At 40.4% G+C, this 25,872-nt stretch overlaps 3 protein-coding genes across 3 annotated transcripts; 2 read left to right on the top strand and 1 right to left on the bottom strand.

Annotated features, from left to right (window-relative positions):
- Positions 1–850: 850 nt before the first annotated feature.
- LOC109242336 lies at positions 851–4,359 on the bottom strand. The gene is made up of 10 exons (XM_019409203.1): positions 3,082–4,359; positions 2,876–2,989; positions 2,386–2,563; positions 2,120–2,301; positions 1,839–1,975; positions 1,478–1,573; positions 1,280–1,349; positions 1,126–1,200; positions 1,008–1,053; positions 851–915 (listed from the first exon to the last, which is right to left on the bottom strand). The coding sequence occupies exons 1-10, from the start codon at positions 4,357–4,359 to the stop codon at positions 851–853; spliced, it is 2,241 nt and encodes a 746-aa protein (XP_019264748.1).
- Positions 4,360–5,505: 1,146 nt separating this feature from the next.
- LOC109242335 (pheophytinase, chloroplastic-like) lies at positions 5,506–8,691 on the top strand. The gene is made up of 7 exons (XM_019409202.1): positions 5,506–5,581; positions 5,688–5,795; positions 5,900–6,038; positions 6,401–6,571; positions 6,686–6,932; positions 7,727–7,818; positions 8,406–8,691. The coding sequence occupies exons 1-7, from the start codon at positions 5,506–5,508 to the stop codon at positions 8,689–8,691; spliced, it is 1,119 nt and encodes a 372-aa protein (XP_019264747.1).
- Positions 8,692–18,040: 9,349 nt separating this feature from the next.
- On the top strand, positions 18,041–21,830 carry LOC109242345 (transmembrane protein 53). The gene is made up of 4 exons (XM_019409208.1): positions 18,041–18,821; positions 18,906–19,008; positions 20,669–20,877; positions 20,991–21,830. The coding sequence occupies exons 1-4, from the start codon at positions 18,178–18,180 to the stop codon at positions 21,283–21,285; spliced, it is 1,251 nt and encodes a 416-aa protein (XP_019264753.1). The 5' UTR covers positions 18,041–18,177; the 3' UTR covers positions 21,286–21,830.
- Positions 21,831–25,872: the final 4,042 nt, after the last annotated feature.

Below are 25,872 nucleotides of genomic sequence, written 5' to 3'. Positions count from 1 at the left end.
TGTTTAGGGCTTACGATCGGGCGCTTGGGGCGTAAGCCTCACAGAACTGAGCCTCATATATGAGCCCCAGGGCGTTTTACCAGTGCCTCGCCTAGGGGCGAGCCCCCGGGCGAGTCTCAGAAATGCCTTTTAAAACACTGATACTATTTGTGATTCTTAACTTCTAATAGCATGTTAATTATTATTTTTATCAGGTTACTAAAGAGTAATAATTATCGTAGAGAAAATATTGTAATTACCTTATAACTGACCTGTGAAAAAAAGGTCACACCCTTAGTGCATAGGATTGTTTTGTTTCATATATTGTTTTTTAAAGTCTTGTAGTTCTTTTGAAGTCATTAAAGTGCATTGGGAGGCTTAGCTTGAATGATAAAATTGGAGGCACTCCACATGTTTTTGGATGGAAAGTCCCAGTAAAAATATTACTAGGTCTATTATTAAAGTCTGTATCCAGTAGGTGATTTATTTTTTGTTAAATAACAAGAAGTAGATGTAAAGAAATAACTAGAACTGGAAACAACGAACTTTTTCTTTTCTTTCAGGAAAAGATGTGCTAGTGCTTATACAAAATTAATACCTTAATACTTTTTGTTAAGATCGGTGGAGAAAGTAGCTATTGCACTCTTAAACAAGATTTGACAATGCACACATCAATACAAGAGACGAAAAAAATAGACTTTGTAGAGTGAGTCGACCATCACTTTATGATTGAATATTTGGACATACAGTATATATAATGAATGACTGTTATCCCATCGTGAATGCAGACTGTTTGATTAAAGGGGAAGACCTGTTGCACCAAAATTTGAGCCTTCCCTCAATCATAATAGCCTCCATGTAGTCACGAATTTTAGTGAAACTGCTGACGGTTGCCCAAATTTTTCCTGTATATGCTCATAAATTTGGCCACAAATTCTGCAGTCATACATATAAATCTATCAACAATCCAGGTGAATACAACTGATGACACTTAAAATGTCTTATATATACATAGCATAACAAGGTACCTTCTAATTTTAACAAAGCAGTTGTTCCAAGAGGGAGCCTTTTCTCCTGCAGATCGTCCTCAGTCATTCAATGAACTTTTCTGAAATAAATATGTTAATATAGAAGGAGAGAACTTACATAATAAGCATGCCAATAATAAATTTCCCTTTTTATACCAGTATCAACCCTTTTAAGGAATTCTTCAACTAGTTTCTGCATGCATTGAACACTCATCATGTTATGATCTCCCTTAAATATTACTACCATCCTCATTAAAGTACATATACTTTACCAGGAGAATAAGTTTTGGATGCACAAACTCCACCAGAAGTTTTTGGAACTTTCCTCGGGCAGAGAATAACCTGTTGCAACAGTAGGAAAATGTCTAGTTTATGCATGTGTAAACTAACAGTCTAAAGTGGATCCATAATTTCCTTTAACATAGTGAAGGAAAGAAAAAGATTGAAAAAGGAACCAAGGAAAGAAGTACCTTGTTGTGGTGGGATCAGCTAGAATTTCTGCTGCAAATTCTATTACAATATCTTCCCATCCTATTGAAATTGGTTGGTCTTCGGCAAAGGGATAGCTGTATTATGTATGTGGATTAGTCAGTGGCGAAGCCAGGATTTTCTTTAAGGGTGTTCAAACTTGAAATAAGTAAAAAAAAAATTCCGACAAAGGGTATTCAATATATGTTATATACCTCTAAAACATAATATTTTACATATATACGCAATGTTATTTTCCGATAAAGGGTGGTCAATTGACCACCCTAAGCAAAGTGTGGCTTTGCCTATGGGATTAGTAATCCACAAACTAGCAAGAGCATAATCTTTAAGTAGTAGTCTTACTTGTGCGCTTTGCAGGCTTCAAGAGCCATAATTGCTCTCCTCAGGTTTTGCTTTGATTTGGCGGCTATCTTAGCAGCAAATCCCATCGGTAGTTCAAAATCTTCCTTTCTTGCTATCTGAATAAGAACTTCCATGATCTAAAACAATGCAAAAGATTAATAAGAAGGAAATTTCTCGTGTCGTTTTGAAGATATGAACGATACTCATTTTTCAAATGACATGTTACATTTATAGTCAATGTTAATGTAAATTATTTTACAATGTACTACTTTGAGACTTACTTCATGAGTTACAGGAGCTGCAAGTTCAACAACTTTGGTGCGGCTTTTCACTGAGTCAAGTATGGATACATCATCTTCACAGCAGAGAATGAGTTTGCAAGCATCTGAATAGCAGTCCATTATCCATTTTATTAGGTGTTGTATGTTCTCCGCCGCTTTGTCCACATTATAAAGAACTATTACTGTAAGTAGAAATTTATTATTAGATATCAAGACTGAAGTGATACAATGCTTTTAAAACAGTTTTTACATCGAAAGACATGAACCTTTGTAATCAGCCTTCATATTCGCTCTGCTGATTTCAGGGGTCTGTGCATACTCGGTACCTATTTGCTTAACAAAAGCCATTATTGCATATCTAGCATTAGGTTCCAACTGAACATTGAGCTCTATATGGTGAGGACTTGAGCATACTGGTACAACAACTTGCACTGGCCTTGTTTCCTATCAGCAAATAGGGGATAAGAAGAGAAAAACAACACTTATACTTCTTGGTACTGGTTAAGCAATAAAAATGGAATTCTTCATTATGGATGCTAATTATGTTTGCTTTTATGCGGTATGGAAGATCAGAAAATTGAATAAATAGCAGAAAATAAATCAAAGCCTAAGGTACCTTAATTTGGAAGTATCTCAGATCATGGGATATCTGCGAAACAGAAACATAAAAAACTTGAAGATTTCTACTGATGAACAATAAAAGATGTAGCATAGCTCTATATCTTCTAATAAGTGTCATTCTACATTTCTACTTACATTGCAGATTGCATCTCCATAGATTTCATGAAGAAGAGAAATCGCGAGCGTTCTCTTCCCAGAGCCAGAAGGTCCCTTGAGTAAGATATGTGGAAGGGTTTCATTTGAAGAAACCTAAAAGAAAAAAGCATTAGAAAAGCCAAGAAACTTGTGTAATCTAAGCAGAAAAAGTTAACTACTAGTACAAAATTTCCTCTTGTCATTACCAGGTCTTTAAGTAGTAAAGCTTCTTGCTTGTGGCAAGTGAATCCTTCTAGTGAAGCAGGCTGATAACTATCAGCCCAAAAGGGTCTCAGGCTTTCAACTATAGATGCCTTGGCAATAACTAAAGCTTCATCAATCGGGCGCCCTCTTTCTGGAGATTCTCTTCTTGAGGTTCTACAAGATCCCTTGTTGAGACAAGGAAACCATGCTTCTGATTGTTTCTTTTGCCTGTTCGTCGTGAACCTTTTCATACTTGCAGTTGTCCTTCCACTAGCCTCACTCAAATTACTGCTCTGCCTACTTACAGAAGAACTCGCGCTCATAGTTGGTCGAGTCATAGTATTACTAGATAAATTCCTTCTGCTACTTTGATTATTAAAATTGGAAGGTGTTTTCGCAGATAGTACAACATTCTTATCAGTCAGTACATGAGTCTTTTTATTGGATTTGTTTTCAGTAATCTGCTGCATAGTCAAGGCTGCATAATCCTGAGAAAAGAAAATATCACCAGGTGCAATGGTTTCTGTGCTTTCAAACATATGATTAGCGCCTGTACTGCTTCCAGAAATCTTTGCTTTGGCAATCATTTCATTAAGTTCACCTCCTGTAGGTCCATGTTTATTCGGAGTTTCCCTCTCTTTCCGCGACAAGCTCCTATTTGGCAATTGGGACGTCGTCTTATCTGCTTTCCTTCGCTCCTTAGAAGCATCAAACCTATGTTGTCTGTCAGGTCTAGGAGCAGAAGCATACCTGCGATTATAATTTGATTTCTCCCCAAGTCTACTATGAACATTGTTTTGCTTTCTATCTGAATCAGCAAATTCATCCTCATATTTATATGGAGATGTATGTCTATGGTACTCAGATTTTTGAAAAGGACTAACATTTCTACGAGAATATAAATCAGGCCTGCGTGCAAATGTGCTAACACTTCTTGGCAAAGCTTTTTCAGGAGAATGAACATCATCATCATCGGTATCTCTACGAGGCTTATAAGGAGACTTAGTAGTTCTCCTTCGAGCAGGACTTGGCACATTAGTCCTCCAGCTTACATTCAAAAAATTATTGTCCTTTGCTTTCTGCAATGCTAGATCTGGCTCTTCGCTTTCAGGCTCTTCAAGATGTATTTCTTTTTCATTGTTTGCATTTGCTTCCAGGTGTGGACTGTCCAATGTCCAGTCTGTCTCAGTATCTGATGGCTCGTAACCACTTCTTCTTTGCCTCATACTCGACGAGATTTTCAGTTGTAGAGTTCTGTTATATGTTGAAGCTCCCTCCATTTAGCAGGAGTTTAATTTTCTCTCTTAGCTATGATTCGAACACTGGAAATTCAAACAATTTGCTGGTCTAAAAGGAGAAAATAATCATAGGTGGGAATTAGCATCCAACATATTCTGTAAAGACAGGAAAGATACAGAGAATGGTAACAAGAATTGTACCAATTTTTTTCCTTCTTTTTTTGTGAAAAGCACAAGGAAAACAAAACCACGGTGTTGGATATGTATAAATTTTTGGATAAAGTTGGTCACATAGTTTTTAAAATGGTATTACAGTAGACATATGTCATGAGCTGAGTCTTGACGTACTTAAGGGGTAATTAAGTAAATAAATATATGTTCTGTATAACCGTTTAAGCTTTTAATTTATATGAGATGGTCATCGTAATATATGATTTCACGTTGAGTGGAATCAGGATATTCTGAAGTGGCTCCTAAAAGGATGAAGAGAACTATGCCAGAGAGCCAAGAGTTGGAGAAACAAGGAATACTTAGTAAAAAATGAAACAACGATGAACACAAAGCAGTTAAGCAGAAACATTGGTGAACACGATGAGCTGGTGCTGGAGTAATTAAATCCAGCTAATGTAGCATACAATGAAAGAAGAGCAAGCTTTTGACATCTGTTTAGTATTATACATGGGATGTTCCGAAATTTCTAAGTGCATTGTCGCGAGAGGACGACAAGTTGTTTTGTCTTCTGCCTGGAACAAAAGGATTCCTCATTGAAGCAATTCGGCAGCACTTTCCTAGTCTCACATTGTTTCTGAAAAAGATCACGCGAACACATATTGATTACATTGAATTAAATTTCTCATTTTTAATAGATTGAGTTATTAGATTCAGTGATTCACACATTGTAGTAATGTTAAATAGCCCTCATGTGAAGGTTGTTTTATATTTGCTTGTTCAAGAGCTCAATTTATACTACCTTTCTATTAAAATATTGCTGTAACAAGTACTTTCCAAGCTCGTAAAATCATTAATTAATGTAAGGGATGTAGGACAAAATATAACATTGTATTTCAGATTAATTACTTAACTTCTGTATAAGTTCCACGTTCAACTGTTCCAAAAGTCCATGCATAAAGATTCTTGAATCCTCAGGCCTGAGGCTTTTGGGTACTTTCTAGTTTGTAAGTAACATCGATGTCAACTTGTTGTGCTAGGGCTAGCACCGAATGGTTGAATCCGAAAGGTAACAGGTTAGCTGTACCCGGAAGAAGTAATCATTTCAGTAAGCTTTTTGTTTAACCTTACACCAGTTTCTTGATTACTATGTGCAACTCATTGATGTTAAGTTTTGATCTCTCTTTTTCCTTTTCTTTTAGTACAAGGGGGCAGATGGGAATTAAATAGAAGGACTTTTGCTATTAAAAGAATTGTTGCTACTGGCGCTTCAGTTATGACTCCTTCTGTAGTTGCTGAATCCTCTCAAGGTTAGTTTCATCACCCGTTTTACGAGAATTACTGCTTTATTTTCCTTCTTTTGGGGAAGGGTTGCTTACTTTTGGAAATACTTGACAAAGAAATGATAATATAGGCTTGCAGCAATTACCATTTAAACCAGAGGGTTACAACTATTGGACATGGCGAGGGCATAAAATTCATTATGTAGAGGAAGGGGAAGGGTTGTCAGTTGTTTTGATTCACGGATTTGGTACTTCTGCTTTTCATTGGAGGTAATTCGGTCTCTGTATTTGTATGGCATTGAGTTCATAAGATTTAGCGGGATAGAGTTGACATGGTGTTCACAAGATTAAGTGGGATTATACTCTTCTTTCTTACTATTTGATATACATTTGTTTTCTAACAAAATTGCAAAAGAACTCTTGTGTTGTCACTCCTAAAATGGGATTTTGCTATTATTTATCTTTATTAAGGAATTCCATTTTTTATTTTGATGTTCATACATTGTCCATGGTATATTTATTAATGCTACAAAGACAGATAATATACTAGTTGGTGTAGCTTGCATATGCACATCCTTTTGGCATAGTACTATTTCATCTAATCTCCAGAAACCATTTCTTTCTTTTCTCAGGTATAATATACCAGAACTGGCTAAAAATTACAAGGTTTATGCTCTGGATTTGCTCGGATTTGGCTGGAGCGAAAAGGCACGAATAGACTATGATGCCTTGATTTGGAGAGATCAGGTTGCCGACTTCTTAAAGGAGATAGTTAAACAACCCACGGTTTTAGTGGGGAACGGGTGAGTTCACTCATTTAGCAACTTTCCATTGCATGAATTAGCAACTGGTACTGTTTCAGTAACATATACTATTGGATTGAATTCAATTATGATGTCTGTTGTATTATTTAACAGTCTTGGAGGATTTACTACTTTGTTAGCAGCAGCAGCACTGCCAGCTGAGCAAGTCAAGGCAGTTACCTTATTAAATAGTGCAGGACAATTTGGGGATGACATTACTTCAACTGACACAACTGAAGAGACAGCCTTAGGAAAGTTCATTGTAAGGCCACTAGAGGAAATCTTTCAACGTGTTGTCGTCGGATTGGCATTTTGGCTATCCATGCGACCAGCTCAAATTGAAGCTCAGCTGAAGAGTGGTGTATGTTGCTTCCTAGCTAAATTTTCTTCTACCAACTTTTTAAAATGAATTTTGATTTTTTGCTTTGCTTGCATATGCAAATTATGCACTAGTGCTCTTACCTTTTAGCTTGTGCACATATGTGTCCTATCTCAGAGAATCTGTAAGTAGTAATAGCTGTTAGCTTTTTTTCCTCTTTTTGTTGATATGGTAAGCTGAGTCCAAATAGATAAGCAAACAAAAGAAGCATTTGGTAGTTGATCGATAAGTAAGACCAACTAACACATGAGTTCTTGCAGAAACTAAGATTCATCAGTTTTCGAATTGGACCATTGAATCTTTTAATTCTTCTAAATTACTCCCTCTGACCCAATTTATCTCTCTTTTATCATTTTTCTCAAGTCAAAAAGTTCCACTTCACGTAATTTTCTTAACTTTTCAAAAAGATTTGAAATACTAAAGTTGTTTGTTGTGTTTCATGTGATCTAGGTTTCAAACTCTAAGTTCATTTCATAGAAAACGACATTTAGCCAACGCTGTATCTCACTCTTGGAATAGGAAAGCTGACTTTCTAAAAGTGAAAATCGACAATCATAGATGGAGCGAGAAATAGTTCATGGTTGCTTCCATGTGAAGCTGTTTTCTAATATTGTTTTCTTGGCTTCAAATTTGTAACTTTCGCAGGATGATGCATCAGAAACGGATGGGTTGTTTCTTCATTTTGCATTTCATTTGTTATTTAGTCACCCACTGACAATCTTCAGGAACTATTAGCAGACAGAAGAACTAACTTTCTTGATGTTTGTCTCTTGAAGGTCTATAGAAACCATTCAAATGTGGATGATTACCTCCTCAATTCAGTTGCTATTCCTGCTGCTGATCCAAATGCAGGGGAAGTTTATTACCGGTATGAATGCAGCCACAGCCTATAGGTTTTTGCCTCCGTTTTGGTAGCTAAAAGAACATTACTTTGTTTCCCTTGGAAGAAGCAGAAGTATTACTAGAAATTTCACCACAATCAATGTGAAATATCAGTCTAAAATCTCAGTGTAAATATCATCATCATTCTTATCGATTTCCTTGACTCTCATGATAGATGAATTTGTGTTTTGAACTTTAAACTGAATTCGTCGGGCTTATAAGCTAATACTGAAAGAGTTGCAGATTGGTCAAAGTTCAAAGACAATGTTGAGCTACTAATATTCAGAAGTGTACAAAATAGTCTTACTACATCTGCTTTATCACGCCATTTCACTCCATAATTAGGGGATCATTTTGCCTAGTGGTTTGATACATCAAACTTTCTTCTAAGTTCCATCATTATATATATCCTATCCTATGTAGCCTGATAAGTATGTGAGCAGCACCAGATTTAGGTTGTTTGTAATGTCAGTTTTTTGGCGTTCATTTCATGCGAAAGTTCCTACTGCACTTTGTCTATCAAAAGTTTAGGTTAAGAAACTCATCTGATGTTCTCTACTTTGCATTGTGCAGACTACTAAGACAACTTATATCGAACCCGAGAAAGTATACACTTGAGAGTGTGCTGAGCCAACTCTCTTGCCCATTGTTGTTGTTGTGGGGTGACCTAGACCCTTGGGTTGATCATGCAAAGGCAAACCGAATTAAGGATTTCTACCCAAACACAACCCTTGTAAACTTGCAGGCAGGGCATTACCCCCACGACGAAGTTCCAGAACAAGTGAATAAAGCTTTATTAGATTGGTTATCAACCTTGGGGTTGTCAGAACCTTCTCTTGAAACAATGCCAGAAATGTAACCTTATTGATAAAATATGCTTGTTGTTATTGAAGTGTACAGCCCTCTGACAATCAATGAAGTCAGTTTGGTTCAAAGAAGTTTCTTGTGTACCCTTTACTCAATAAGTCATGATAGACTGTAACATTTTCTATCAGGCACAGTTCTATGCTTCACGAATTTCCTATTACTGGTAACTGGTTCTCTTCCCACAACACATTATACATCACAAGGATAATGAACTCATTTTTATGATGAAAGATTGAAACTGGAGTTTCGATAGTAGGCTATTCAATGAACTTATTCTACCCAACAGGTCGTATATTATTTTGGATGGACCATTTTGGGAACGTTCTGTTAGATGTGCGAACAAAGTCCCACATTGGTAGCTGAAAAGATTGGGAGTCTACATATAAGGTATAGGGATCTCTAAATGGTGTAAGGCCTTTTGGGGAAAACCGTACGGGCTTGCCCAAGCGGACAATATCACACCATATTAAGAGTATCTTTGGGCTAGTTTAGCCCAACAACTGGTATCAGAGTAAGTCGTTAAATCCTGAACTATGTCTGTGTTAATTTCGGTGTTTCTCTTTTCCAGAAAATACTTAGTTTCGAGAAGCAGCCCCCCTTTCTGGGGTTTCCTCTCTTGGTATTTATAGCTGTGAGCTTTGTGAGCTGGCGATAAGTGGCCGTAACCACGTTGAGATCTCGCCTTTTGTATTGGCGCGTAGGCCAGGGCCTTGTCGACCGAGCTAGAGGCGGGTTGAACGTTGTCAATCCTGAGTGTTCGTGCCGTTAATTAATCATGAATTAACTTAAAACGGGATTAGCCTCGTTAATTATCGTGGGATCAGATTTTGACCCATACAGTTAGTCCCTCCGCTTATTGAGGTCGTGTTTCGGCCGAGCTCGATGAGCGGACTTCATCGATTGTGATTTGTAAACAACTCGAATAAGGGAGTCGAATTATTGGCGGCGGTGGCCTTAACCGTTTACACGTTGGAGATAGCTGTAGCCTTTCGTATATTGAGGATGGCCGTAGCCTTTTATATATTGGAGATGGCCGTAGCCTTTTATATATTGGAGATGGCCGTGGGGAATGAATATGCGCCGAGTACGTATTTGGTCGTCCAAAATTTTAACGGCGTTCGGCACATTCTTTCGGTGTTCATAGGTCGTAGCGATTGTTCTGACGGCGGTACGCTGGCGGATGGTCGAGAAGCCGCTTTATGGAGCTCGTCATAATGACGCTTGCTGCTACAGAACCGAACCGTTTTGCGGTTGGTCGTGCAGTTAATGATGGCTATTGGGCTTTGCAAAAGCCACTTATGTTGCCTATAAAGGTGGGTTGAGGCATTCATTTCTCATATCTTCATTGTTCAGTTGAGAGAGATTCTGAGGAAACTTTGTCTTCTCGCTGATTCATCTTTTCTTTTCTTTCCTTCGATTGCGATCACATTTGTTTTCAGTAGATTACCAATGGCTGGCAGTTCTTCCCATGGTGTTCTTCCGGTAGATTTTCCGGCAGCTGACGAACCATCTCTGGCGATGGGAGGTGTGGAACAGACGGGGTCCGGCGAAATTTCGTCGGTTGACGAGGTGGTTCCTCGGCCCGGAGGTCCGGCGATTGATTTCACCGTCGACGGTGGAGAGGAACCGGTGGATGAAGCCCCTTTGATGGGGGAAATTGGGATGGCCCGATTGCGGGAACAGGGCGTCGTTCCTACCCATGCGGACATCGTTCTTGCTAGAAGCGAGGAGAGGGTCCACACCGACCGTAGGGGATACTGCGTTTTTTACGCCTATCCTTTCAGGTTGGGGTTCAAGATCCCGCTCCCAATGCTGGTGGTGGATTTTTGCCGTTATTACGGGGTGTGCCCAGGTCAGCTCGCTCCTTCCCTCTACAAACTTTTGGCAATGTTTATCAAGTACGCGGAATTGGCCCGTAGGGAGGTTACGCTGCAGCATGTGCTGAGTCTCTACGCTCCTCAGAGAGTCCGTGGTACCATGATTCAGGCGTGCCCACGTGGGTCGAAGGGCCTGGTCATGAGATTGGATGACGAGGTCGAGCCCCGCCCTTTCGAGCACTTCTTTTATATCAGGACCAAGCACCTGGTGGCGGATGCTACTGGGTTCCCAGAGGCTTGGAACCATGCACGTAAGTTTTTTTTTTATCGGTTGAATCCTCTTTTCTTTTCTCCTTTATGATTTGCGCTTATGAGCGTTAACTCTCGCCCTTTTTTTTGTAGCCGACAGGTCGCCGCCGCCCCCATTGTCTTGGATACGTGAATGGGTCGATGCCGTGCTCCCCCATACGAGGGGGATACGTACGTGGGCGTCTTTCTGGGAGAGGCATGGCCGTAGGCCCGTAGCAGGTAAAAAATCGATCTTTCCTTCTGTTCTGCTTTGTTTCAGCTTTATTTACTAACCTTGTTTTTTGTGATTAGGGAGGGCACGCCGCGTCAAGGCCCCTCAGTTGGCCTTCCGTCGGCCTGGCGCAGTCGCTCGGCTTACTGCAGCGCCGGTGTCGCGCTCAATACCGAGGGCGGCCTCAGTTGAATCTTCAGCGGTTTCTTCTCCGTCACGGACCCGGCTTCGGGATGAGGAGCCTTCGGGAGTTGTGCGCCCTAGAGCGGGATCATCGTCAGAGGGGGAGGAGGAGAGGCCGTCGATGAGGCGTAGGGTCGCATTCGCGCCGGCTCCTCCTTTGGTGATTAATTTGGATTCTCCACCGGCAGACGTGGAGATGAGTGCTGCTGCGGCGCCTGCCCCTGAGGGCGAACAAACAATGGGGGTTGCCCCGGTTGGCTTAGGCCGTGATGATACCGTCGCTTCGGCGGCTCAATTGGTGGTTCCAGTCGTTGAGACGGGAGGCAGTTCCTCAGCGGCTGCTAAAGTGGGTGAGGATGAGTCCGAATCCGACTTGGATCCCGACGACGTCCGTATGTTTCAGGAAGGCTCTACCAACTCAGCGGTGCGCGCAGAGGGGCGATCTCGCCTTATCGAAGTTCCCACGGAATTGAACCTATTGCTCCAAGGGGAAAACTTAGTGCCGCAGTTCGAGCCGCTATGCTCGGAGGCCGAGAATGCATCGCTGAGGGGCGTTACGGATGTCGGGCTGATGAATGAAGTAGCCGTGATGGGCCTGAGGGTATGTACCGTTGCGTTGGATCGTTTCTTCTTTGCCTCAAGTTTGTTCTTTTATCTTGATCGTTGTCTTTGCTTTGCAGTCTTATCTGTTGGAGGTGGAGAGCATCCGTCGAGCCAAAGTCCGCTCGGGGATATTTTTGCGGGCGCTGGAGAAGTATCGCTACCGAGATCAGTGCCGAGAATTGCAAGAGCGCTTGAGGGATGATCCTCGTAGCTGGGCCTTGGTCGAAGAGCTGGCGAGGCGGGATGAGCAGCTTCGCCGAAAGGATGAGGAGCTCGAGGCGGTAAAGAGGGTTGTAGCTGAGGGCGAGCTCCTGGGCCAGGCGAAGGCGGCGGAAGTCACTGCGGCATGGAGCGGGAAGGTGACCGCGCTGGAGGATGAAGTCGCGTTGTTGAAGCTTCAAGTGAGGGACGCCTCGTCGAGGGCCGAGGTGTTGAGGGAAGCTATCCACGTGCATGAATCCCAGCGGATGTTGGAAAGGGATGCCGCGGCCCTTAGAGAAGCAAGTCTCGAGGAGCCGATTGGTGTCTTCGAGCAGGACGCCCAGGTCATGGCGGACCGAATCACGGCCTTGGAAGAAGAGAATCAGCGGCTACGGGATCAAGCCGCTTCTTCCAGCCAGGCTCGAGAACTTTGGGTTTTTGCCGAGGCCCAACGTGATGTATATAAGAGCTTGTGAGAGGCTGGCGTCGTGACCAAAGCTGCTTTCGAGGGGGCGCGTCAGAAGGCTCGTGAGGCCCGTGCTGATTGTGGTTTTGATGTGGCGACGCCCGAGGCTGACGCTGGTGCAGACGATGGCGCGGACGGCACCGAGTAAAAAAGATGATGATGCATTTTTTCTCGTCTTGTTCGCCGTTTGGCGTTTAGGTGTTTCTTGTAGTTTTTCTTTTTATTTCTTGTATTGATCGGCCTTGGCCGGGTGTAAGCGGGGATGACCCGCAATTTGACTTTGTAAATATATAAGTTTTCTTTTCTATTGCCTGCCTTGTGCTTATTTTATGTCACTGTTTTTCTTTCGTTCTTTAGAGTTTTTGTTGTGCTTTTTGTTGAACGTCGGCACTGGCGGCCCTAGTCGAATTTAGATCGACGACTTTAGTCGTGACAGAATCGACGGTCTTAGCCATAAAGGCGACTTCGACTGTCGTCGAGTCGTTTATTCACCTTAGTCGAATCTAGGTCGATGTTGGCGATGATGGCCTTAGCCACAATATAATTGATGGCCTTGCTTTTTCAACTCGGTGCGGGCGTCTTGGCCGTTATTTGGCGATAGCGGCGTTTAGCCTTAGTCCCAGTTCGGACGCGGTCGAACTACCGGTCGTGATAGTAAAAAACGCAGCCTCGTAGTTTGACCGGGGCCGAACTTTACGCGGCCCGAGTCTTAATTCGAGTTGGGAGAACTTACTTGAATGGCGAGGGTGCCTACCCTGCGCCTTGATTTGTTGGAGGTCGGGCTTTGCTTTCACGAATAAAGGCGTTTGGCCTGAGTTTCGGTTCAACTGTGGTTGAACTTGCTAAAGTTGAGGACGAAGGCGTCCATCCTTGTAGTTCGAGCGAGGTCGAGCTCGTTGGATTTAATGGCGAGGGCACCTAGCCTGAGTCTTGGTTCAATCGTAGTTGAATTTGCTAATGAAGGCGCATAGCCTGAGTCCGGTTCAACCGTAGTTGAATTTGCTAATGAAGGTGCATAGCCTGTCTTGGTTCAACCGTAGTTGAACTTATTGGCGAAGGCGCATAGCCTGACTTGGTTCAACCGTAGTTGAACTTGTTGGCGAAGGCGCATAGCCTGTCTTGGTTCAACCATAGTTGAACTTTTGACGAGGGCGCATAGCTTGAGTCCCGGTTCAACCGTAGTCGAACTTGCTAATGAAGGCACATAGCCTGTCTTGGTTCAACCGTAGTTGAACTTTTTGGCGAAGGCACATAACCTGAGTCTCGGTTCAACCGTAGTTGAACTTTTGGCGAAGGCGCATAGCCTGAGTCCCGGTTCAACCGTAGTTGAATTTTGCTAATGAAGGCGCATAGCCTGTCTTGGTTCAACCGTAGTTGAACTTTTTGGCGAAGGCACATAGCCTGAGTCTCGGTTCAACCGTAGTTGAATTTGCTGATGAAGGCGCATAGCCTGTCTTGGTTCAACCGTAATTGAACTTTTGGTGAAGGTACATAGCCTGAGTCCCGGTTCAACCGTAGTCGAACTTGCTAATGAAGGCGCATAGCCTGTCTTGGTTCAACCGTAGTTGAACTTTTTGGCGAAGGCACATAGCCTGAGTCCCGGTTCAACCGTAGTCGAACTTGCTAATGAAGGCGCATAGCCTGAGTCCCGGTTCAACCGTAGTTGAATTTGCTAATGAAGGCGCATAGCCTGTCTTGGTTCAACCGTAGTTGAACTTTTTGGCGAAGGCACATAGCCTGAGTCCCGGTTCAACCGTAGTTGAATTTGCTAATGAAGGCGCATAGCCTGTCTTGGTTCAACCGTAGTTGAATTTGTTGGCGAAGGCGCATAGCCTGAGTCCGGTTCAACCGTAGTTGAACTTGTTGGCGAAGGCGCATAGCCTGTCTTGGTTCAACCGTAGTTGAACTTGTTGGCGAAGTCGCATAGCCTGTCTTGGTTCAACCGTAGTTGAACTGTTTGGTGAAGGCGCATAGCCTGTCTTGGTTCAACCGTAGTTGAACTTTTTGGCGAAGGCGCATAGCCTGAGTCCCGGTTCAACCGTAGTTGAATTTTTTGGTGAAGGCGCATAGCCTGTCTTGGTTCAACCGTAGTTGAACTTGTTGGCGAAGACACGTAGCCTGTATTTACTGGCGGAGGCGCATAGCCTGAGTTCCGGTTCAACTGCTGTTGAACTTTGTCGATCTTGATGACGAAGGCACAGAGCCTGAATCCCATATGGTGGGTATCGAGTGCTGGGACTCGTTTTGGATTCGAGACCTTGAGCGGCTTATCCATTGTCTTCCCAACCAGGGTATAGAGGCTGTCTTGAGGCGAATCTCGGCTCGAGATATCTCCGTGCCGGTTTCCGACCGGAGCTCGCATGCCTTACAGAGACCTCCCCTGAGGAAAGGAGGGGGCCGCTTCTTCTTGCTTGCACTATCTGAGATTGGAGAGAGAGTGAGGACTTAGATCTTTGTTTGAGATCTTCGAGCTCCCCTTCGAGTTTGGCGCTTCTTTTCTTTTGGTCCAGGGAAGAACTACGCGATTTTGCTATGAAATCCCCACAGACGGCGCCAAATTGTTCGCTCAAAAGAAGTTACACATCTTACGAGTACAAAACAATATAAATAAATCCCGGGATAATCATAGCAAATCGTAATAATCCGTTGGACCAATTGAAAGACATGAAAATAAGAACTCACGATTAGGGGGAGAAGCATTAGAAACCTTTATTGATAATATTTGTTTGGTCTGCCTCTCCATGGAGAGGTTCAGAGCCTTACAATGGTGTTTTCTCTTCCCATAAGAGGGGTATCTTTTCTCGTTTCTCTCTCCTCTCACTAGTGGTCGAGAAGCAGCCCCCCTTTCTGGGGTTTCCTCTCTTGGTATTTATAACTGTGAGCTTCGTGAGCTGGCGATAAGTGGCCGTAACCACGTTGAGATCTCGCCTTTTGTATTGGCGCGTAGGCCAGGGCCTTGTCGACCGAGCTAGAGGCGGGTTGAACGTTGTCAATCCTGAGTGTTCGTGCCGTTAATTAATCATGAATTAACTTAAAACGGGATTAGCCTCGTTAATTATCGTAGGATCAGATTTTGACCCATACAAAGTCTAAGGATGCAATGGTAATACTGTGTTAGCTGAGAATCAATTTTTTCCGGTTCATAACTAATTAGCACTAGCTTTTTATAATTTTATCCAGAAAAAGAGGAATTCTCACAACAGAGGCGAGCATTTCGGACTTCACATATGTTCTACTGAAAATATACCGGTAATGTAAAATTGAAAATTCTCTATACAATGGGCTAGAGGTGACACGTTAGTAGAATATTCAATTGTGAGATATCCATAAATTAGATACTCAATCTTGTGGTAAAAATGGCGTGTAGTAGCCACTAATTAAGGGTGTCTTTAATTTTTATCCACTAATTATAATGCTCAGCAAAAATAGCCACTACTAATAGAAAAAAGACAATTTTACCCTTTCTTCCTCTCTTTCGCGTTGCATTTTCATCTGGAATACCCAAGGCGATTTCACGGTCGGCCTCCTCCATGCTTGGTCAATAGCATCAGGCCTATTAGTGACCCCAATTACTAGGACATAACCAGGTCCATCATGAGATCCTTCTGATTTTGCTTCACTATTCCTTTTACCAATACGTACGGTAGTTCCTTTTGCATCATCAAAATTTTCAAGTTCTGAATTTTTGAGCAGATGTCTCAATTACGTACAGTAATTTCTTTCTTCTTACCTTGTTTTTGTTTCTTTTGAGTTCAAAGATTAAAAGTTAAGGACATGAGTCTTTAAGTTTGACATGCAGGTTTAAAAGTTAAGGACATGCATTCCTTAAATTTGACATGCAGGTTCAAAAGATAAGGACAAACAATCCTTAACTTATAGTTTCAAGTTCAAAACTTAAGGATAGTCAGTATTTAAGTTATTGTTTCAAGTTCAAAACTTAAGGACTTTCTGTCCTTAACTTTGAGTTTCAGTTTCAAAAGTTAAGGACAGACAGTCCTTAACTTATAGTTTCAAGTTCAAAACTTAAGGACATGCAGTCCTTAAGTTATTGTTTTAAGTTCAAAACTTAAGGACATGCAGTCCTTAACTTTGAGTTTAAAGTTCAAAAGTTAAGGACAGACAGTCCTTAACTTACAGTTACACGTTCAAAAGTTAAGGACAAGCAGTACTTAACTTACGGTTACAAGTTCAAAAGTTAAGGACAATAGGTCCTTAACTTACGGTTACAAGTTCAAAAGTTAAGGACGCTTGGTCTTGAAGTTTGAGTTCCAAGTTCAAAACTTAAGGACATGTAACCTTGAAGTCCTGAACTTAGAGTTCCAAGTTCAAAAGTTAAGGACATGTAGTCCTGAAGTCCTTAACTTAGAGTTTCAAGTTCAAAAGTTAAGGACATGTAGTCCTGAAGTCCTGAAGTTAAGGACATGAGCAGAAGGGTATTTTTGTCCGAGCAGTTAAAGTTTATTAAACCAGTGGCTAAAGACTAAAGTCATTTAAAACGTTGGCTTTAAAATAAAGACATAAGCTGTTAGTGGCTATCTGTGCACATCGCACCAATCTTGTGATAGTTCTGAATAAGATACTTCATACGTATTTCAAAACATGATTTTTGCCTTTAGATAATTAACATAGTTCTAGATAGATAATCTGAACATTTTTATTTTTGCCTTTATAAACATGATTTCAGGAGTATGCTTGATATAAACGTTAGATTTTTTAAAGAGAGAGAAAGGTAGAGGACATAAACTTACACGTGTGTTTACCCTTAAAATCGGATAACAATTAAACTTATAAATGATTTTAATGATACGTGATTTCACTTGGCACAAACTGATATATATGAGAATTAATGTTAGAGATTAGCAGTAAAATAAAGCAAACCAATGTGATGAAACTGTGGCCCTCGGGCTAAACCGCTCTCGTACCAGCTGAGTATGCTATTGAAAGTGTGAATTGAACAACAGAGCTTAAGAGAGAAAAATGTAGTATATTGCTTGATTATGCGTGAATGTGTCCTTACAAAATGATTAGGACCCTCTTTATACATTAGAGGAATCCTATTTATGGTAATTCTAATTACAGAAGGAAATCCCATGATTGGCTAAATGTCCGGTCTTGACTTGACACGTGCGGAGATTTCCGCCACGATCCTTGCCCGACCACGGATATCTCGGCTTTCTGTTATTCAATCTAGCAGGCTTCCTGCGATCTCGCTCGATCTCTTTCTCGTTTCGGTCTCAATCACGGCTGGTCTCGATCTTGATCGGCCATTGATCCACGAGCTTACCGACCAATCTCCGTGCCATGGTCCAATATAACTGAGGCCGAGCCTTAATCTGCCACCCCGATTTCGGTTAGTCATACAAAATTAGGCAAGCTCGATTTTGACCGTATACAACGTGCTGGGTGTTTACGTCAAAGCACATAGAGCTCTATCACTTAATCATAGTTAATTAATATATATTTTTATTTTTTAAAATTATTTAAGTATAATAAATTTAACTTTACTTGGTAAAACATATTCACGCAAGGAATAGTAACTTTACTTGTTCCAAACGCCAAAGAACAGGCACTAAAGCTATTAACGGCTCAGGTAGAAAAAAGACGGTTGCCCAATTCATTTCTCTCAACAGTCCACCACTACAAATAACAGCACCTGTAACCTACTACGACTCAGCAAAATTCCCATTAATGGAAGCCTCCGTCAGACTCCTCACTTGTTCAAATCGCCACCATCTCCCCACTTCTCTCTTCCTCAAACTCTATCACAAGCCCCTTCCTTTATCACCATCTTCATTTCCCACCCCTTCACTTTCCTTATCTCGCAAAAACGCCCCCCACATTTTCTTATCTCATCGCAATTTCTCCTCCAATTCGTCCTTCCCACTTTCACCACCATTTAGGTTATCAAATCCTCCCTTCAGTACATTACAATTCTTCAATCCCATCTTATCCGGCAACCGTTTTGCCCGTATAGTATCTGGCCCGCAAGACAGATTATTCAATTGGCATTTTGCTGCAGGCGGCGAAAATGGTAGTGAAATTGGGGTGCCGCCGAAAGAAGGCCCAATTGTGACGGTTGTGTTATTGGGTTGGCTCGGGTCAAAGCCCAAGCATTTAAGGAGGTATATTGAGTTGTATAACGCTAGGGGTATTCACGCTCTAACATTCGTTGCTTCTGTGAGAGATGTGCTTTCGTTCGATTTAGGGAAGAAATTAGAGGAGCGGATTGCTGTGCTTGCAAATGAGCTTGCTTTGTGGTTGTCGGAATCAGACAAGGATGGTCGTGAAAGATGTTTGGTTTTTCACACCTTCAGTAATACTGGCTGGCTTGCGTAGGTTGATTTATCGGACTTAAAAAACTTGATTGTGTCATTTAAGCTGTTTCATTTTTTTTTTCTTATCTGTTTTATGTACAGTTATGGTGCTATTCTGGAGAATTTGAAGAGCAGAGAGGATTTGTTGGAAAAGATCAAGGGATGTATTGTTGATTCAGGTGGCGACCCTGATATAAGCCCCAAGGTTATTTGGTTTTCCCTCACCCCACCATCACTTAAATACTTTATCGAATATTATTCAGCTGCTTCTGATGGTAGGAATTTGTCTGATCTTAAATAAGTTACATTTTTGAAGTTACGCTTTCACCATATTGTTGGACGAAGATAAATGGAACTATATTTGCTGAAAGGAAATGAAAGTTTTCTTTTCCCACTTCACGATTGTCTCCGTCTCACTATATGGTCACAAAGATACCTGAAACGTTTTTACTCTCTGCTGTCAATGAAATGACTTTTCTCAATGGGAAGTGTTTATTCCAAAATGATCATCCTTTGCATTTTAGTGTCATTGGTTACTTTTTACAGAATGTCTGAATTCTGCTTTCTCTCTCCGTGTTTGTGTCTCCCTGTGCTGTCTCTGTTTACGTTTTTTTTTCAGTTCATTAGTAATTTAGTATGGCAATTGTTGTTATGACACTGAGTCAAATGATGTTTGAGTACTAGCTGCTTTTAATTCCGGGATCATGCTCTTCACTCACATTTTAACTAGCTATAGAAATGAATATCCTGAATATGAAAGGATGTGCTGCATCCTGTGCTCATCTTTTTGGGGCTGTGTATCTGCACACTATCTTCCCAATAGAAACCCACAGATTGAGTTTTTTTAAGTGACTTGTCTCAATCACTCCTTACTGCTATAACAATGAGAATTATGCATGCGAAGTTATGATATCATTAGCAGTAGGGGCATTTACCTTTTGTGAACCGCATACCCGGTAGTTAGTCTTATCTATTAGCCTTTTACTATGCGTCCACAAATGTATTTTAATTTCCTGTGTTTGTTTTTTCATATATCTCTTTGATATGTCATGGTGCTGTTGTGCACTGGTGGAAATTTGCAACATAAGCAGCCTTTATGCTTACATACCCCCCCCCCCCCTCCAAAAAAAAAAAAACTAAAAATGACAATATCCATTGTCAAATTTTTTTTCTGTTGTCATTGAAGAAATAAAGAAGTAAAGATGCAAGCTGACATAGTATCTGTGGAGGGATTGATTTGATATGACTCTTATTCCTATGTGTCAAGTTTAGCCTCAGGTAAATGTATTGCTAGGAAGGGAATTTTTCATGCCAATTGTTAGCTACTGACAATTTTCCTTTAATCATGAATTTATTAAGCTATACCTACTACCAATTTCGAAGAATTTAACAAACAGAGAGGTGAAAGGAAAGGGGATGAGTTTGGAATGTGTTTCAAACTGTTGAACGGCTTTAGATAGTTATTCTGTAAATTTCAGTTTCTAAATGATATTTCGCATCATAACCTCTTGTGAGGAGTAGCAGAACGCAAAGCTCTTAAATGTTCTTTGAGATTCGATGTCCCTCTTTGCTGTTGAGGGTTTGACATTGTCTTTCTTGGATAGATCGAGCCTTTTGCTGGAAGTTTTGTCACAACTTCAGGAAATTCTATGCATATATTGCTTTCTTTTTTTCTTTTCTTTTTTTTGTGGGGAATTTAGTTTGCCATTTTGGAAGATTTTTGGTCTCTTGGTGCGCTTTTTCGTTCCTCCTTAATAAGAAAATGTGCCACATTATTTCCTGTTTTGTTGTATACTGTTGATTCTGTTTCTACAAAATTGGGTAAAATGGAATGTCATATGGTAAATCAATCTTAAACCTGGCAGGTCTGGGCAGCAGGATTTACTACAGCCCTGCTGCAGAAGCGTAGCTCTTCTGTATATCCTTCAGTGGAAGCTGGAGAAGGAATTGAAGTGCAAAGTGGGTTAACCTCAGGAAACATTCAAGGGAAAGAACCCATGTTGATGGAAACCTTGCTTTTAGCAGCATTTGAGAAGCTTTTCTCATTTCTTCTTAATTTGCCTGATGTTAATGCGTAAGTACTTCAACATGTTTTTGTTCTTCTTTGCTTGCGGTATTTAGCTTTTGATTAGAAGGTACAGAAATAAAATTAGCTGCTTTTAATTATTGGTTGTCTCCAATGCACAGGCGGCTGAGGAAGATAATTTCTGCCCTTGTCAAGAACCAGCCTTCTTGTCCGCAGCTTTATCTTTACAGTTCTGCTGACAAGGTCATTCCAGTTCAGTCGGTTGAGTCTTTTATTGAAGAGCAGAGAAAAAGTGGGAGAAAGGTTCACTCTTTCAACTTTGGCTCATCTCCCCATGTAGACCATTACCGGACTTTCCCAGACATTTATGTATCTGTACTACAGAAATTTCTCGAAGAATCTATGCTCGTTCCAAATGGAGTGTACCAAGTAGAAAGCCAGGTCAATGGATCATAGGAGTTGAAAGTGGTTATTGTCCCTCCTAGGCCTTGTTGAATTGCTTTAATTTGTGGCAATGCATCGTAAGAGTAGCAACTTAGTCTCGTGCGAAGTGGATTTCAATTGCTACTGGGGCAGTAACATTATGCATGCCTTTAAATTAATCAATGAGGCAAAAGTAAGGCTTACTGCAGCCGAACTGATGGTGATTGCCATTGTCATTGGTCCAAAGTAGATAATACAACTCCAATCGACTGGAGCCAATGTTCTAAAAAAGATGAGTATGTCCATATTTTCCTTATCTGTATTTCAGAAATGAGCATGTAGTGATTGTCCTCTGCCTAATCTCTATATATATTGTGTAGTAGGCATGTTGCTACTTTCACATTTGACATTGTTTGACTTAGGTAGGGATATCCATCCTTGGATTTAATATTTGTGTGAATGAATTCTGTTCTATCAAATTCCACGTATCTTCTTTCATAAAAGAAGAAGAAATATATCCGTGTATCTCAGAACCTATCCTGGAGCATTCTTATAAGGCAATGTTGTTTCCCTTTTTATTTTTCTTCCCTTTATTTTTGGGTAAACCTCTTTAGGTAGTTCTGAAGCAAACTCATAAAATTTCCAATCTATTGCCGAAGTCTAGACTATGAGACAAGTTCTGGTGCATTTTGCAGGCTTGGTTGTAATCGTAGTTAAGAGTTCCAGGAAAAATGTTCATAAGGGGAACCGAGTAGACTAACACTATGTTTGGATCATTGTTAGCCATCGTTTTATATTGTATTGTATTGTAGCGTATCGTTTTATCGATACAACGTTTGAATAGATTGTATCGTTTGCTGCTGTTAAATAATATGTTTGTTGTTTGTTTTGACTGTAACGTACTGTAACTGATAAGTTTACTAAAATACCCGCAATTGTTTTGAATAAAATTTATCAAGAATTACACATAAAAATAATTTAAGAAAACCTATTTTTACTAATTTATCATTAATTAGAGTTGTGTTGGGATATGAATATAATTTGGAGATGTTTTTGAATTTTTGTGAGTGATTTGAAGTGAAAATTTTGAAAAATAATTTCTTGGAGTTTTTCAAATTCCGTAAAATTCGGAAAAATTTAAAAAAAATTTGCCTAACAGTGATTCCGGGAAAAAAATAAAAAATAAGAAGTGAATTCTTTTATGGCCAAATGGGCCTTAAGTTAGTAGCTACTGTATTCACTATTTATTTGACACCGGCTTATTTAAGACACTTGACAGGTCGTTTTATTCGGAGACATGTTATGCAACGATTGTAACGGAGGGATTCTAATGCAAAAATTAGAGTTTGTTTGGAAAGCCACCTAAGAATTGAATTTAGATTTAATTAAGTGTAATTATACAGCTTTGTATGTTTGTCTAGCCAAGTAATTACTTGGTTAACATGAAATTGAATGTAATTAGAGAGGTCTAGCCATTATGTTCTTATAAAAAATATGTTTTTAGCTTTTATAATTAATTAAACTAAATATAATTAATTTAGAAAATATATATCAATTATTTTTACAATATTATTTATAAATATAGAATTACTAATTAGTGTATATTCAAGAAAAAATATGCATCTTTAATACCAAATATAATATCATTTAAGTTTTGATAATTATTTCATTTAAATTTAATCTAATTGCGTAATTACACTTGCGCAACCAAACAACACGCTTGTAATTACACTGTAATTATGTTATGACAAACAAACCGGTTGTCGTAATTACTAGGCTGTGTAATAACTACCCTAGTAATTACCAATTCCAATTATCGGGTGACTTTCCAAACAGACCCTTAATAATGCAAAAATTGTAGTGCAGATATTAAAATATGTATTTTGTTTGCTTTTTTTTTTTAAATCGCTTAATAGATGAGAATTATTTGGTCATTTTAATTGTTTTAATCCATGTTTTTTTCTTCTTATTTCGTCTTCTAACTTGCATAAAAATAATACATAAATTATGCAAGTATTACTTATGCAGGAAAAAAAATGTAATAACCAGACAATGTATTAGCAATGATGAGTTTATGCAAGTAAAGAAAAAAAATAACGAAACACCTCTTCAGTATTCTAATAACATATACATGCAACCAAACGAGCCCTACGAGCAGACATTGGGTGCTCTGGCTCCACCTGCTCTTCTCCTCCTCCCCTCCACTCCAGAATTAAACCTGCCCTATTCTCCTCTTCTCTTACAAATTCTTATATGTTGTTTTGACTTCGGGTGCATTTACCATAGCAAAACCATGGACTTGATATGTCCTGTTTATTTTTGAGCTTAACTTTTTTTTTTTTTTTGTAAAAGAAATTAAAATTACCATAGGTAAGAACTAATATCAGTGGTGCTTGCTAAACACATACTCCTATCCCAAAACTATATCGGACAGTGGCGTAGCCACCCTATTCCATGGCTGGTCTAGTGCACACCATTAATCGAAAAATTATATTGCGTACATATTTATTCGAAAAACGGTACAATTGAATTTTTACGTGGTTTATATACAAGTGAATTAATTTAATCCTGAAATAATAGATGAATTAGATAAAAGTATAATACTTAGCCTTGAGATGGAGATAAAATAGGTGAAATAGAAATTCCGGGAGCAGAGCTCCCAGCAATAGCAACAATATCAGTAAACAAGAAGATAAAATTATATTGAGCTTTGAATAGAGTGTAGCGTATGTTTGCCAGAAAATTCTGTTCTTTACAATGATAATAGAGCTCACTATTTGTAGCTTCATCTAGGGAACAAGGTCCTAGGATCAAGCCCCTCTTTAATGTCAGTTATGAGGGCCATTGAAGAATGTGTAACGGCAGACAGTGAATGCCATATTCCTTGTAACGGGCTGTGTACTTAATGCTGTAGAATAATCCTCAATTAATGCTACTGGGTGGCTGGTATTTACTTCATCTTTATGAGTATCATTCTCTCTAGTAACAGACGGGATTGTTGCCTTCGGATTCAACTATCTTCTGTCTTTGGCTCCATATGTCACTTCCTAATGCGATCATTTAATATAAATATATTTTACCCTATACAGATAGTCCCCCCGCTTTCCGGTGGCATAAATTTGTGTCACCGAAAAGTTGGTAGAAACACCCTCTTTGGCGGGAAATCACTGACCCCCTTTGAAAAGTTTCTGACGGTTGATTAGACGCACGTCTCTCCGCATTTAATGCCCCGAACACGCGTCATCCCACGATTTAGCATCACTTTTGTCAGTTATCGAGGTAATTATGGCCATAAGTTTTGCCGCCTATACCTTTAATTATACGCATCAACTTCCTTGATTCACTTCATAATACTCTAAATTTTTTCAAAATTTCTTTACTCAACTCATACTTCGTCTTTAACCTTTCTTTAACTTTCTTCTTTGAGAGAAAACCTTTCTTCTGATAAAAAATGGCCTCTTCTTCCAGAAATCCTAGTTCTTCAAAGAACAGAGATAAAGTTACTACTCTCCCTACGGTGAGTACCATCATCCCAAGGAATCTAATTACTACCAAAGATTTTGAAGAGAAGTATCCTTCTGGTCACCCTCGTTCGTGGGTTGTTAGCGTATACCCTTCTTCCATCCGTCCTTCCAGTATCCCTGCTGTGAAAGAAGACTGCCGCTGTCAAGATTTGGACATTATCGCTCCCGACCTGGAGGAGCGGATAACCTTATGCAAGAAGGGATTTACGTATTTTTACACGTATCCCTTCACTTTGGGAGCGTTTTCTTTGAGCGGAGAGTTTGACTCCGTCATCGTGGAGTTCTGCCTCTGCTACCAGGTGTGCTTGACACAAGTAAGTTCTTCCGTGTGTAGGATAATCGCTTGTCTTCTGTGCCTGTGCCAGGAGACGGGAGAAGAGCTATCCCTAGCTCGAGTGATGAACCTCTATTCCCCTAAGATCTTCTAGGGGGAGTGATAAATTTCAGCAAGCGTGGCCACCATGCTCTGCTATCCAGCATGGATGATGACAACGACCGTGGATGGATGGAATGGTTCGTTTCAGTCGCCACAAGTGACATCATCCCGACCACGGCTCCAGCTTTTCCAGAATTATGGAACCGTACTCGTAAGTCCACCATTAATTCTTTTCTTCCGTTAAAGATCATTACTCATCGTTATTGACCCTTTTTCTTTTACTTATTTCAGCGACTCGGTAGGTTCCACCTAAGGTTGAAGGCTTGGACCAATGGGTCCAGAAAATCTTGGACGTTACTACGCCTGAAACCCGCACGTGGAAAGAACTGTCACTTAAATACAGGTGGAAGGCCAAAAATCATGGTTAGTCGAACTCATCTTGTTTTTACCTTTTCATATAAAGAGGTTGTTTCACCCTTCTCTTCTACTGAATTTAGGTCTACCCCGGGCGCAGTTGCCGCCCTCGAGAAGGATGTTTTTTCTAATCCTGCTGATGCGGCAAGGTTGCTGCAGGAGGCCTTTACACAGACAGGTGTCTCCGGGCCTGCTTCTGGTGCGAGTACTTCTTCTCAGAGTCCCCGGTCGGAGAACAAACAACTAAAGAGAAGACGTTCCTCCACGGTCGGGGAAAAGAATAAGAGGGCGAAGACTGCCTCCCCA

Source organism: Nicotiana attenuata, unplaced genomic scaffold (assembly GCF_001879085.1).
Source record: "Nicotiana attenuata strain UT unplaced genomic scaffold, NIATTr2, whole genome shotgun sequence".
NCBI lineage: Eukaryota > Viridiplantae > Streptophyta > Magnoliopsida > Solanales > Solanaceae > Nicotiana > Nicotiana attenuata.
Note: the sequence above shows the minus strand (reverse complement) of the source record. Positions and strands in the feature narration are given on the sequence as shown.

Excerpts from the sequence above, each read along its gene's own strand:
- LOC109242336 (XM_019409203.1), bottom strand. The coding sequence starts at position 4,359 with ATGGAGGGAGCTTCAACATATAACAGAACTCTACAACTGAAAATCTCG. Across the intron at positions 2,990-3,081 it reads CTTTACTACTTAAAGACCTG|GTTTCTTCAAATGAAACCCT; the intron begins GTAATGACAAGA and ends TTTTTCTTTTAG. Across the intron at positions 1,054-1,125 it reads ATTATTGGCATGCTTATTAT|GAGAAAAGGCTCCCTCTTGG; the intron begins GTAAGTTCTCTC and ends GACGATCTGCAG.
- LOC109242335 (XM_019409202.1), top strand. The coding sequence starts at position 5,506 with ATGTCAACTTGTTGTGCTAGGGCTAGCACCGAATGGTTGAATCCGAAA. Across the intron at positions 6,039-6,400 it reads ACTTCTGCTTTTCATTGGAG|GTATAATATACCAGAACTGG; the intron begins GTAATTCGGTCT and ends TTCTTTTCTCAG. Across the intron at positions 7,819-8,405 it reads GCAGGGGAAGTTTATTACCG|ACTACTAAGACAACTTATAT; the intron begins GTATGAATGCAG and ends TGCATTGTGCAG.
- LOC109242345 (XM_019409208.1), top strand. The coding sequence starts at position 18,178 with ATGGAAGCCTCCGTCAGACTCCTCACTTGTTCAAATCGCCACCATCTC. Across the intron at positions 18,822-18,905 it reads AGTAATACTGGCTGGCTTGC|TTATGGTGCTATTCTGGAGA; the intron begins GTAGGTTGATTT and ends TTTTATGTACAG. Across the intron at positions 20,878-20,990 it reads AATTTGCCTGATGTTAATGC|GCGGCTGAGGAAGATAATTT; the intron begins GTAAGTACTTCA and ends TCCAATGCACAG.